Consider the following 15036-nt stretch of genomic DNA (forward strand, 5'->3'; position numbering starts at 1 on the left):
TCCTTTGGAGCCTCAAATGTTGGTGCATATTCCCCTCTGGTGGACATCTGGGAGTACTGCAGAGTTTGAAATGAATGACTGCTGGAAAATGACAGTTTCAAGTTGTCACTGACATAGCAGATAAATAAACCAAACTGACCTGTCAATAAGTCAGCCTTTCATAATGGAAAGAAAAACAAATGAGCAAGAAGGAATAAATTCAGGACTCAGTTCATTGAAATTAACCAGCCCTTGGAGTAATTCACAGGCCAGTCCGGCAAGGGTCCCCTGGGACCATTCCGGACCAATTCTTCATGCCTTGTCAGCCCCTCAGCCAGTCTCAACTTGAAAACACTTGAATCGTTTCTATATTTATTTTTCCTTCTTCCAGTCTTTTGGCGAATAGTGGCTTATACTGATACTTTCTACCTGAAAACCCTACTTGCCATTTAATTTCTCAGTTCAATTCAACCAGCATTTATTAAATGTCACCTGTGTACAGAATGGTAAAGGAAGTTTAGATAAGACACGGTGAAACTTTTATTCCTTGGAGACAAGGACCTTCATTCTTGTCTAACTCCAGTGCTTTGCAAACACTAGGCACTTAATAAACAAAGGACAAACACACAACAATAAATATCTATGAAACTGGATTGAATCTAATTGCCAAAGTCAATTCAATTCTGTCCAATTCAACAAACACAAATATCCCTGTAGAGTTTACATTCCAGTAGAAAGACAAGAAACAAACATGGGTAATTATAATTCACAACAGCTTGTAAAAAGCAATCAATTAGAAAGGTTTTAAAAAAAGGCATGTGCTTCCTGAGGAGAATTAGACAAGGTTTCCTGGATGAAACATCTGGATGAACTGGGATTTAATAAAGAAGTAAGAATTTCCCAGGTAAGAAGAAGGGGGAGAAGAGCAGAAGGAGCAGTGTGAGAAAAGGCATAGAAGTGGTTATTTACAGTATTAGGAGATAGGAGACCAATTGATTGAATTGTACAATATATGGAGGAGAGTAAATGAGCTAAGACTATAAAGGTAGGGCAGGTTATATGTGGAGCAATACTTTGTCATTTAAAAAAAAAACTAAATATAACTTTTTAAAGAATACATACAAAGAAGAACTTTCTAATGTGGCTAATCCAGAAATAGAATGGCTTAATTTTCTGAGGAAATGAGCTCCCTATTGCTGAATTGTTCAAGCAAATGCTGAATTCAGAGATACTATAAAAGGTTTGGAGATTGGACTAAATGACCCCTTGGATCCCTTTCAACTTTAAGTCCTTGTAATTCTCAGTCTGTCAGCACCAATCCAGATACCCCAGCAGTCTTGTGGAAGGGACCTACAGTTGACTTTGATCTTGGGACCACTTATTCCCATGTGGAATCCTTTCAAAATAGCAAAACAAAGACCGTGCTAATAACCAAGAAAACAGGACCACCCCTAGCTAGCTACATTGCCTTCACTAGCAGAAAAAAATTGACTGAAGATGCAAAAAGATCAAGTTGTAAAAAATCCCCAAAATGGTCTTTGACACCAAGCATCTTAAAGGTCACAGATTTGATGATGTGGTAGACATGAAGCAATGGCCTTTCATGATGCTGAATGACACAGGGAGACCAAAGGTTCAAGTGGTGTACAAAGAACAGACTAATGGCTTCCAACCATAAAGAGTACTTTCTATGATCTTGACAAAAGATAAAAGAAATTGTTGGAACTCATGATCATAAAAATAGCCTATTTTAGTGACTCCTAATATCAAACCACCCCAAAGTGCTGGCAAGGCCACTGGCCTCTTGCTACTTCAAATCTGCTGCTATTACTTTGGGTTTAGATGAGAGGGTTGGTGCCAAACTTTGACTTGGGAGGTGGTAGTTTCCATATTACCATCATAACTGATAGAAGATAAGTCCATAGCTGGAGATTCTCACTTGGATGGAGAGGATTTTGAATGAATGAATGAAATGCATTTATTAAGTATTTAACTATGTGCCAAGCACTAAGTGGCCTAAGCATTGGAGATACAAATACAAAAGTGAGAAAGTTCCTGTTCAAGGACATTTTACTGAATGAGAAAGACAACATATATAGAGAGGGGGAAGGAGCTATGGCCCACCATTTCTGCAGAACCCAAACTCAAGCACAATTAGGACATCATCCTCTACCTCTGTACTGCCTGTGGACTTGCAAAGCACACCTTTCCTTCCAATACCCAAGTTAATGTTGAGATTCACTCTGACTAAACTTTTAGCCCTATGCCTGTATTGAGCAGCTGAATGCAGTCACTTTCGAAACATTGAGAGATGTCAAGATGGATAAGTTGTAGATCTATGACATCATTGTGGTGGGTGGCTCCATTCTTATGCTTAAAAACTTTTTCAAGACTTCTTTCATTGAAAGGAGCTGAACAAGAACATTTAGTCAATAAACATTTAAGTGTCTACTATGTGCCAGGCACAATGCTAAGAGCTGAAGATACAAAGAAAGACAAGACAGATCCTGCCCTCGAGGAGCTTATAGCCTAATGGGGGAGACCACATGCCAACAGCTATGTACAAAGAAGTCATATACAGGATAGAAAGGAAATAATCAACAGAAACAAGGCATTAGTAATGAGGGAGCTCAGGGACTTGAAGGAAGCCAGGGGACTCAGGAAGCAGAGATGAGGAGAGAGGGCATTCCAGGCATGCGTGGCAGGCAGAGAATATGCCCAGAGCTGACAGATGAAGTGTCTTATTTGAAGAACAACCAGGAGACCAGTGTCACTGAATTTTAGTTGGTATGTGCATAGGACTTAGGAGCAAAGGGGCAAGGTATAAGAAGAATGGAAAGGTAGGAAGGACCTAAGTTATGAAGGGCTTTGAAAGTCAGAGAGAAGACTTTATATTTGATCCTGGCGGTAATAGGGAGAGCTGGAATTTATTGAATAGGGGGATGTCAAGGTAGGACCTGTGCTTGTCCTTCTCTTTCCAAGAGGACCATGACATCAGGGAATGATGGCACGACTTACAGTTGATTTGGATTTAAGTGAGGGAAGGCTGTGCAAGGATACCAGCCTCACTTTCTCCTCCAGGATCATCTGGGTCCAGTGGCCAGATATTCATCAGGAAGACTGGAGATGACCCAGGATGCAATGGGAGACTCTGGCCCTTTTAAGCTAAGGTCTTTTCAGGTATTCACTTAGAGTGAAGTAATGCCCATTCAGTGAATAGACCTCTTTAAAAAGTGAGTCAAGGGATGGCTCCCTTAATCAAAAAAAAAAGTAAAAAATCAAACTGGAACGGGAAGTCCCTCAGGGTTGCTGGCCAAAAGAGAAACAGTTACTATTTACTATTTACATTCATTCTGTGCTAGGAAGGCAGGGACCTATTGTCCAATCTATGAGCTCCAGAGTGAATTGGGTTTAAGGCTTAGTCTTTGAGAAAGAAATCTAGCCAGTAAACACCAAGTTAATGGGGTAGCTTTCAGCCAACAAAATGTACCTTCTTTTGGGCAGAGTACTTTTAGGTGAAGAGGAAAAGGGAGAGAGAGAGAGAGAGAGAGAACTACTCACAGGTTGTGTTTGTCCTTTGTTCTCAAAGAGGACCATGACATCAGGGAGATGATGACATGCCTTGTAGATGACTTGGATTTGAGTGAGGAAGGGCTGTGCAAAGTCACCAGTCTCACCTTCTCCTCAAGAGCCATCTGGTAGGACTTGAAGATCAAACTGACAGTTGATTGGGTTATGGTCTGGAATGGGGAGAACTCATCGTAATTAAAGGACCCAAATTTGGAACAAAAACTGGGTACAGGGGAAATTTGAAAATCACATGAGAGCTGCTATGTAATTTCTGGCTTTATGGATACCTGTGAGATAGAATGAAATAGAAGATAAGTAATGACAACTTCGACAGCAACAATTACTACCATTTATAAAATTCTTGAATGTTCACAAAGCTTTATACATATATTATCGCGTTTGATCCTCACAACAACCATGTGAGATAAGTACTATTATTATATTTCCATTTTAGAGTTGCAGAAACAGGGTCCAAGAGATTAAGCAACTTGTCCAGGGTTCCCCAGCTAAGTGTTTGAGGCAAGATTTGAACATAGGACTATCCTGACTCACTGTTCACTGCACTACCTAACTGCCTTAGAGAAAAGACAAACTGGATTCAAGTCCTACCTTTGGCATATACTGCTTCTGTGACCCTGGGCAAGTCCCTTAATGGATCAGTGCTCAATCACAGGCAACTGTCCAAGACCATAAGTTAAAGAGAAGGTACTAGCTTGCATTGGTAGAGAGTTTTCTTATCTGAAGGTTGCCTATTCCACTGAAATCTCTGTTCAACACAATGACCAGACATCCTTCCAGAAGGTCAAAAGAAGTGATCAACTCAATACATAAAAATTTATGTATATACATATATGCATGTTATTTTATATCAATACATTATATAGAAATAATATAAATATTAGATATAATCGATATGAGAATTTGTTTTGCTTGACTGGGCAACTCTGTTATAAAGGGTTTGTTTTTTTTTTTTAATTTGAAGCGAGACGAAATTTAATAATTTTGGACTGAGAGGAAATAAATGCCATTAATTTTTTTTAAAAATTGAAGAAAATGAAGATTTAGTTCCTATTTCCATGACTGTCCTGAATACTAGAATGTGTGCACAGGGAGAGAAGTGAACATTGCCCTTTATCAGTATTGCAAACAGATAAAAATGTGATTCTTTCTCCCCCTAGAGAATAAAAACCCGCTTAAAATTACCATAATGGAAAAAAAATCTATGATTTACACATGAGATTAATTTGTATTTTCCCCTTTCCCATCTTCTAGGTAACTGGAGAAAACATCAACTTTGTGATCCTTCTTGTAAAACCTGTAATGGATCGGCCACTCTGTGTACTTCCTGTCACAAAGGTTAGTGATGTCCTTGGAAAGAGTTTGACAGTAGAGGTCCGCTCCTATGCTTGTATTTCTCCGGGAGGTCAAAATCATTTATGATAAAACTTCAGCCATTTGGCTTAAAAATATTTATTTAGGTTTTGTTTTCATTATTCTTAAACCAGATCCCTAAAAACTTAAAATGATCTTAAGTATTTTAAATCAAAAAAGGGACCTTAGAAAGTACTGGCTACAATCCAGTAAGTCTTAGTTAAGCTACTTGCTGGGTATTGCTAAGAGTCAGGAATCAAACTCAGATCTTTCAATTCCAAATCTGGTGCACAGAACTGTTTTCCTGAATAGGTACCTCTTAAATAATCCATTTTCCTCCTCACCCACTTGAATGATTCTATCACTGACTCAGTGAACTGCTGAGCAGCCAACTACAGACTGAGGAAACGAATTGTAGGCTGTGCCACTCTTTGATGTGACCTTGGAAAAGTCATTCTATGTGTCTAGTCTGTTTCTTCTTTTGTAAAATTAAAGAAGAATAGTTTGTTCCTCTGAGCATAGCTTGTTTCTCTCAGTACTCCTATTATCTGAGTCAAAATATAAATACCTGGTCATACTTCTTTCAGTTTGTCCATTTAGAAGTCATCTCTCATAGTCTAATACATTTGCAGGTGTGGCAGGTGCCAACTCTCCCTTCTCTCCTCATTCCCCTGGAGAGTCCCAAAATTCCTAAGTAACCTGGCATAAAACCTCTGCCCCCTCAGAGGCTATTAGAACTATATTCAGGGGTTGTTAGAACTGTGTGGATTAATTTATGATTCCAGGGACTGGAAAGGTGCAAAGAGTTTAGGGGCCGGGGTGGTACCATGTACTGATAGAAAGAAGATATTGGAGAATGAGGGAAGAAAAGGAAACACCTACTATGTGCTAAGCACTTTATAAATATTAACTCTTTTGATTCTCACAACAATCCTGAAAGGTAGGTACAAATATCACAAGCATTTTACAGACAAGGAAACTGAGACAAAAAGAAGTTAAGCGATTTGCTTAGAGTCCCACAGCTAGTAAACGCTCAAGGGATTTGAACTCAGGTCTTCTTGATTTCAGGTCTAGCATGCTGTCCACTGCACAACAGTAAGGGTGTAGAGGGAAACCAGCACCATCACCACCCACACTAACAGGAATTTTCAGGATTAAGTCTTTAAACTTAACCCTTGGTCTCTGGTTTGGAAAATACATCTGTGCCAGGGGAGTTGGCAAGGGGATGCCTAGGGTGTTGAATAAGCAGATATTGTTTTGTGAACTGTCTGTGTTTTTCCCTCCCTCAGCTCTTGCCATGGTAGCTCTTGGAATACTTTCCCATGGCTTGATAAATTCATGAACTTAAACACTGATGAAAGCACCATTCTGGTCTTCACATACCTGGTCTAATTTCTGAGACCAATAAGGGTAAAAGTCAGTGAGGGGATTCATCTGAAGTTGAGCACAGAGCTAGTCTTAAGTAAAATTACAAAATAGGAACAGTTTGTCTTTGAGTGTCTGGGTCTCCCCATTTAGCTGCTTTTCCCACCTTTTTTTATATGTTCTTTCCACGCCCATAATCTAATTGCCACTGTGAAAGAACAGGATGCGGCAGATAAAGTTATTTCTCCAAGCTCAGACCAGTTAGTGGCATCTGTTAGAACTCTTCTGGACAAAGCCTTCCAGCAGATTTGGCCAATTTGGAAGAAATGCTCTTCCTTGCTAAATATTTTGGTGTGTCCAAGAGAGTACCAGACGCCATGAGAACTTACAGAAAGTTGAAAGACAAGGTTCTGCTCCCACTTTGTATAGATTACTGCATAATTTAGAGCAGCCTGTACAACCTGCAGACCACCAAAAGATTTTGGGTGGCCTGTGAATAATGTAGAGGAAAACGTCCTCAACATTTTTATAGGTCCCCCCCAAAATCCTTTGGTGTGACCCACAGGCTGCAGTTTATATTGGTCTGATTCAGAGTAAAGGCTCTTTACCCTTTGGCAGTCTCTAATGAAGCCTATGAAGAACTTCTCAGAATAATGTTTTAAATGCATAAAATACAACACAAGATTACAAAGAAAATCAACATAGTAAAACACACTTTTCAAAAAGAAAAGTTTAAATTCCTGGATCCTAGTTTAAAAACACCTGCTTTAGAGGGAGACAAAGATGACCAATTTGATTCAAATGTTCTTACATTTTCCCTTTTCTGTGTCTCTAGGAACCTATCTTTTCTCTCAATCCTGCATCCCTTCCTGTCCCCAAGGAACCTGGCCCTCAGAGAACAAAGGCAGATGTGAGAAATGCACAGAGGATTGTGAGTCCTGCTCTACAACGAACAACTGTATGAAGTGTCTGTCTCGGTCAGACCACCCACTCTACCTGCACCAGGGCAGATGTTACACGCGGTGCCCTGAGTGAGTACAACTCTCTATCTCTCTCTTCCTCTACCACTCTTTCTGCCTGGATGTCTCTGTCTCTCCCTGCCTCTGTTTCTCCATCTTTGTCTCTGTCTGTCTTTCTGTGTGTCTCTGTCTCTGTGTCTGTCTGTCTCTGTCTCATTCTCAGTTTGAATGTCTGTCTCTGTGTGTCTTTGTCTGTCTGTCTTTGGCTCCCTTTGGCTCCCCACATCTCCCTTTTAAAATTCATTTAAGCTTCTTCCCAGGAAATGCCTTTTTCCAAATTTCTGTCTCCCTTGGAAAGGCCACCCACATCATCTCTATTGGATTGTTGTCATACACAGTCACACACATACATCATAGACAGTATGCCATTGTATTTCTTTAAAACTTGGGCTCTTTCCACTTTAAACTAAAGTTTCATTCAAGCATCTTCAGCATTTTTTCTCCATTGCCAACCAGAGTTATGCAGTTGTCAGGAAAGGGCCACCCTTAGACCAGCACTTTATAAACCCTAGAGTACAATATCAATGTGAATTATTTTTGTTATTAACTGAGGAAGAACCCCTGGGGGAGTTCAGCATGGTGAGTATAAGTGATGACTACAGCTGGGGGGTAGAAATTTGACTTTTTTTAAGAGATTTGTGATTTCATCCATGCAGGGAACTCTCAGGAAGGGACTCCCTCCACAAATGTATATTAACAACTGCTCTCCAATTTACAGCCTTGGGGAATTGCCTAGAGTGGAGGTATCAAACATGCACCTAATGCAGCCCAGCAGTCCCGGATCAGATTAAAATATAATTGGGAAATATTTAACAAAGGAAATAAAAATACTAGATCATAGAGATAATGCTAATATGTGGTTTTCTAAGTCTATATGCAGTCTGCAGGGATCCTTATGTACAGTTTAGTGGCCCCCATTTCTGTTTGAGTTTGATACCACTGGCCTAGAACACTGAGAAGTTAAATGACTTACCCAAGGTCATGTAGCCTGTATATATATATATATATATATATATATATATATATATATATATATATATATATATATATATATATCTGGAAAGACTTAAAGGTCAGTCTTCCTCAATTGCAGGTTGGTACCTGCTCTGTGATTTATGGTCTTAGGGAGTAGCCTTGAGCACTGAAACAAATTTCCTTGGATACTACAAAAAGTGCTTCCATAAATGTCTGACCTGCTTCCCAAAGATCTCAGACCTTGCCATCCACCTCACTAGTGATTGCATAGGATTCTTGTTATGTGTGATCTTCTCCAATTAGAGTGGGAGATTTGAGAACAGGAACTGTCTCACTTTTTCTATTATTTGTATCTCTAGCAATTAACACAGTATCATACACTAGAAAGGACTTAATTAATGGTTTTATTTTTCATTCATTCACCTGGGGTCGGTTCTTCTGTCTGTCACCATTGTTCAGGGACCCCATCAGACCTCTAATACCATTCTCCAGAAGCCAGAATCAGCTTGCTTCTCTTCCTGTTACCAAACTCTCAAATAAATCTTCCTTTGTTGCTATAAAGCCTTTCACTCGCAATTAGTTCAAGAGTAGATTAAACATTCCAAATGCTCTTTGAGCTCAATGAATAAATAAATTCAGAACATCAGCCTTCCTCATGTCCCAAATTCAACTTGATGACTCATGATGGCTTGAGTTCCCCAGAGTCTTCCAGATTCTTGTTAATTTCAACTTTTTCCCTAGAAAAGAAAGTCAGTAATAATTGCAGGTGATTCCACAGACAGCAACAAGACAGATCATTTCCATTAGCCTTCAGATGAAGGTGTTTTCCTGATACTATCTGTTATCCATACCATCATGGTTCTCCCTGTTGGCCCAGGTAGAGCTCTGTTCCTTTAATCATATTTTTCATCAGGTGTGCTTAGAACCATTTACTGCTGCTACTAAGGCCAATTCAGTCAGTTAATAAATAGACTTGTATTAAGTGACTAAGTGCTAGGCACAGCACTATGCTTCCATTTTTAGGTAAAGGGGCTAGTCTTCCATTTTCCAAATGGGTAGATAGGGAACTGAGGCTTAAAAATGGAATGGAATCACATAACTGCAGAGTTAGAGGAGCCTCAGGTGCCATCTTGTCCAACCTATACCTCACCAAGAATCCCCTCTATGATATCACCAGCAAATGGTCTTCCACCCTTTGCTTAATAATCACCAGTGAGAGGAAATCTGCCCAGCTCTCGAAGTAGAGTGTTCCATTATCAAGACTTACGTATTCTTTACCTACAGTGACTCTTCAGTCTGCCTCTGCACAACTCCCCATTACTTTTAACTGCCCTCTGGTGCCAAGCAGAACTTGTCTTATGTAACTTCCATGTGATAATCTTTCAAGCAGTTGGAAACAGCTGTCTAGTCTTCCCTCAACATTTTCTTTTCCAAGTCAATATCCCCATTTCCTTCAATTGATCCTTCTATGACACCATCACCAACCCAATCACATTCCTCTGAATATGCTGCAGCTTATCTAATACCAGTCCTAAAATCTGATGTCCAGTACTGAATATAACATCCCAAATGTGGTTGAATAGGGCCAAATACAGTAGAACTATCTCTTCTCTCCTTTTGTTTATTCTACAAGAGATAGACCTCTGTGTCTGAGAACAGGAAGTTGAACCTGGGTTCAAATCTGCCCTCAAACACTTTCTAGCAATGTGACCCAGGGAAAGTTACTTAACCTCTATCTACCTCAGTACCTCAGTTCCTCAGTTATAAAATAAGATTAATACTGATACCTCCCAAGATTGTTATAATAATCAAATGAGAAATTTATAAAGCACTTAACACAGTACCCAGTTGGCATGTAGTAGGCACTTAATAAATGCTTGTTTCCTTCCTTTTAATGCAGAGGGCAGCATTAGATAGTTTTGGGGTGTTTTTTTTACTTTCATGTAACAGCTATAGTCATAAAATCATAGAACGTAGGAGGTAGAAAGTATCTTGGAAATTTTATAATTCAACTCCATTTTACAAAGGATCATAAGAGAAGGCAGAGAAAATAGAACTTACCTATTAAGTTGAATAAATGTTTACGGGGAATCTACTATATGTCAATTCCTATCAGAGATACAAGAAGGAAAACCAGTAAATCTGGTCCTCACTCTCAGAGTTCATAGTTCAGTTGGAGGAAAAGAAGACCCAAACAAAAGTATCAACGAAGATACAAAACTAAATAGCAAAACTGAATTGCTAATTAATTTATGAAATTATAAGATGAGGCAGGCACGTCTGATTCTTTGGGTACCTAGGAAAGACCACAATGGCAGCAGGAAGTGAGGCTGCAATCACACTTTAATAAGACCCAAAAGGTGAAGAGGAAAATGGCAGACAAAGCATAGAGACAAACAAAGAAAAAGGAGATGGTGAGGAACAAAGAAGCAGCTAATGTGGGGATGGGGACAGACTGGGTGAGGGAAGGTGGGTGGTAAGGGAAGGTAGGTGACAAGGAAGAGAATGGGAAGGGGGAAAGTCACAGAGAAGTAATTCATGTAACCCTGGTCTCATATGAAGATGGAAGAGTGCTGGGAGGTGTGCCAGGCAAGAGGAAGGACTCTTATCCATGCCACCTGGGCGTTAGTTCAGTAACAATCTTTAAAGTTAATGAATCCATATCATCTCAAAATGATCACTACCATTTGGTACTTTGCTAGTTTGCTGCAGATGTCTGAAGCTTATCTGAAACATATATCACAAGATCAAAAGACTCAGACATATATGACTTCACCCGATTTAGCACATATTAGCAGGATGTGATTTTTGGTTAATATTTGTTATAGTTTGATCTTTGAAACAGACTGTACTTAACTTCCAGGTTCCACTTTACAATTTTGCTTCCTGCTATTGTTAGTTTATACTAGCTCCTTATAAATGTACTTCACTGACTAGAAGGGGGCGGTGGTGGTAAAGGGAACCAGAACAAGATACTATTTTAACCTCCAAAAATATCTGGGATATAAACAACAGAGAAGGACAGGAAAGAGAAGGAACTGTGTGGAACCTCTGTCTCCCTCTCATTTCCTGCCTTTGATTAAAGGAACAGAGCTCTACCTGGGCCAACAGGGAGAACCATGATGATATGGATAACAGATAGTATCAGGAAAACACCTTCATCTGAAGTTACCTTCTTGGTAACTTTTATCAATGTCTTACTGTTCACTTTTATAAGGATGGAATTTGCCTTACCAGCATTTGGAATGTTGCTTAGCCTTGTGATGTTTAATCTAATCATTACCTCCTCTTCCAGTCTTGCTTTCCCGTTATCCCTTTGATACATTATCTGGATAGTCATATTGGGAGGAGAAAGGCAAAGGGGAAAGAAGGTAAAAAGGGACAAGAAGATGAAGATGAAGAGAGGAATAGTGAGTGGCCAAAATGAGGAGGGAGATAAATCTACTCTCCTAGTCAGACCATATCTTCAGTATCCACTTCAGCTCTGAGTGTCATATATTAGAAAAGACCTTGATCAACTGGAGGAGGTTCTAAGGTGGACACTGCTGAGCGTTTAGTACTTCATTGAATGTTCATTTATTATGATTGCTTGAGATCTTACCTTGGAAGAAATCATTGAAGAACTGGCAGTGTTCAGCCTGGATAAGAGAAGACTTGGCTAGGGAAGTGGGTAAGCTAAAATGTTGTTGAGTCTTGTCCAACTTGTCGTGATCCCATTTGGAGTTTTCTCGGCAAAGATACTGCAGTGGTTTGCCATTTCCTTCTCCAGCTCATTTGACAGATGAGAAAACTGAGGCAAACAGGGTGAAGTGGCTTGCCCAGGGTCACACAAGTAGTGAAAATGTTTGAGGTTTCATTTGAATTCAGGTCTTCGTGACTCCACGTCTGGTGTTCTATCCCCTGCACCATCTAGCTGTCCCAAGAGATAAAACAGATATCTTCATTTGCTGGAAGGATTGCTGGTAGAAGAAAGATAAGATTAATTCTGCTTGGTCTCAAAGGGCTGAACTAAGAGTTATGTAAAGAAGTTACAGAGAAAGGAAGATTTGGGCTTGATATGAGGAAGCACTTCCTAATAACTAGAACTAATCTCAGAAAATAGGGGTCCCTCCTCACTGGAACACTTTAACTAAAGGTTGGATGAAGATTTTGGGGGTTGTTATGTATGGGACTCTTTTCCAGGTGTGGTTAAGATGGCTTCTGAGATCCCTTCTAACTTGCAATTTCTTTATTTTTTAAAGCTTATTTGTATTTCCTTCATTCCATGACCAATTATAGGATCATAGATTTAGAGCTGGAAGGGATTTTAAAGGCTGTAAATTCCAATTCCCTCATTTTACTAATGAGGAAAAGGAGTCAGAGAGAAATTGTATGGCTTAGCCGAGGACCCACCACTAGTGAGTATTGGAGGCAAGGTTTAGAACTTGGATCTTACCGATTCTGAGGCCAGTGCTCTATCTACTGTGCCACCTACTTTTCCTAGAATCCTTTCTTGTTTCATCAGAATCAGAACAACCCTATGAGGTAATTAGTCACCCAAGCAATGAATGCCCAGTGGCCTTTGGAGTAACCAACTATACTTGATGTCCTTCCAGAGCTATGTGAAAGAGGACAAAATAGTTTGATGACCCCACAAACTCTGGGATGAGAAGGGAATAGAAGTTTGTGGGTGGTTTACATATTAGCTCTGTCCCTTACTACTTTTAACTATTTTCTCCCCTAAATCATGGCAGCCATGGTTTGGATATTCATCTAATAATAGCTTGAAGTTGAGGATTAGCTTGCTTGTTTAAAGCACAGCTCTCAATGTTGTGAAATTGGTTTGAAGTTAGGAAAATAGGCAGGTTCCAGATCATAATTCCTTTTCCCTAGTTAATTGTGAGAATTTTTCCCAACGTGGGGAAAAGTGACTTTGTAAATAGACTATTGTCTCTTGTTTTTCTAAGGAAAACATTTCCCTCTGAGGAAAAGAAAGTAAATTCCTTAAACTCAAGTAGAAAATTGGAGGAGAATACATCCCTGGATCAGTGTTATGTATAAATGCTTCCTTTATCCGGTATGCCATTATGAACAACACTTTTCTGACCTTACTTTCTGGCTAGGTTCCTTCCTCAACTTCAGTTGCTGAATCTTTGTCTTTGAATTAGCTGTGATCACAAACAGGGTTTTGGCAAGAACACATACTTTTCACTGCAGTTTCTTCCAGAATCAGTCAGATCTCTTATTCCAGCTCCCTTTCTGTCCTCCCTTGCTGAGATGGATGGCTTGCCCTGACTATGATTTCTTCATCTTAGATGTGGCCTCATCCTCCCCTTTTCTATCTCCACCCTGTTCTTCCAGCAATAAGGCTGCTCTGACCTCACTTCTCAGGAACTTTCACCTGATGTCAAGATCAAGCCCACCCTTCAAAACCAATCTGATTAAATGAGTACTTAGGGTAATAATCCTTTCTGATTTGAGTAAAGTCAATCTATTGTAAAGGCAATCTGGTACCAAGAATTCAAAATAACTTTTGGAAAACCTCAATAGATTGGGTATAGAGCAAATCTGAAACTAAATAAAATGGTTTCCTGCCTCTTCATAGAAATGGAATAAAGACTCTAATACCTTAATAGAAAAACTAGATATGAGTAAATATTTGAGGGGCAGTGAGGTGGTGCAGTGGCTAGAGTGCCAGACCTGGAGTTAGGAAGACATAAGTTCAAATCCAGCCTCAGGCACTTACTGGCTTTGTGACCCTGGGCAAGTCATTTCACCTTGTTTGCCTCAGTTTCCACATCTGTAAAATGGGCTGGAGAAGGAAATAACAAACTACTCCAAATGGAGTCACACAGAGTCAAACTTTACTGAAACAACTGAACAGCAGCATAGGTGATTAGTAAAATTACTTGAGAACAGGGCTTCATTTCCTTCTGTCTTTTTATCCTTAAAAGCATGCACAGTGACTTACACACAGACATGACTGAAATGACTCAACAACAACAAAACATTTGGGAGATCGCCTTCTCTTACTTTTTAATTTTAAAATGTATTCTAATCTTCACAAACACCAATCTAGCAACCCTTTCACACATGTTGCAGAATATGAGAGAATTGTCCATGAACCGGTGAATCACTATTACGTGAACCTTGCATTTCTTTTAAAGTTCGTAATCAATTCAACGTGTAACTTTCACAACTGTCTTGCTTGTCTGTTTCCCTCTGACTGGCTTTGTTTTTTCTTCTCATTTCGTTGTTTTCTTTATCCCAAGCTTTTTATGCAAATCAGCCCTAACCAGCAAGGGCCCTACAAAAAGTGGCACCGATGTATTTGCTGTCCCCTGTGTTTTAACTATAATGTCAAATTCAGTAGGAAAAACAAACTTCGCTCCACAGTTCATCTAGTAGCTTTGTTCATCTAGTTTCATCTGAAAGATTTTCTTCTGAAACTGTAACTAGGAATATTTTCACCAAAGTAAAAATCAGGGAGGTTCCAAGGACATGAGGAGAGCAGCCGTGCTGGAAGGGGTGGCTGCTCCATCCCAGAGAGCTTCTTCCTCTTGCCTGAATAGGCTTGGGAAAGATGAACCATGGAAAGGAGGCCATGGCGGCAAGACCCCAGGAAGGGTGACTCATGGACCACCACGGCATGGATCAGCAGAGGGCCTCAAGGCACTGAGGACAGCATTGGACTTTGGGAGGAAGTCCATCCTGCTGGGGAGGACATATTGTTAAAAAAAAAAACAAAAAAACTTTGCTTAGTGCTGCATACTAGTGA

At 39.8% G+C, this 15036-nt stretch overlaps 1 protein-coding gene across 1 annotated transcript in view; it reads left to right on the plus strand.

Annotated features, from left to right (window-relative positions):
• The window catches only part of PCSK5 (proprotein convertase subtilisin/kexin type 5), a 602002-nt gene that overhangs the window by 553491 nt on the left and 33475 nt on the right, over positions 1-15036 (plus strand). Inside the window, exons 28-29 of the mRNA XM_072597475.1 lie at positions 4822-4905; positions 7121-7316. Of these exons, the coding sequence (XP_072453576.1) occupies positions 4822-4905; positions 7121-7316 (280 nt within the window). The remainder of the gene's footprint in view (positions 1-4821; positions 4906-7120; positions 7317-15036) is intronic.

The sequence above is a fragment of the Notamacropus eugenii genome, chromosome 3 (assembly GCF_028372415.1).
Source record: "Notamacropus eugenii isolate mMacEug1 chromosome 3, mMacEug1.pri_v2, whole genome shotgun sequence".
Taxonomy (NCBI): Eukaryota; Metazoa; Chordata; class Mammalia; order Diprotodontia; family Macropodidae; genus Notamacropus; species Notamacropus eugenii.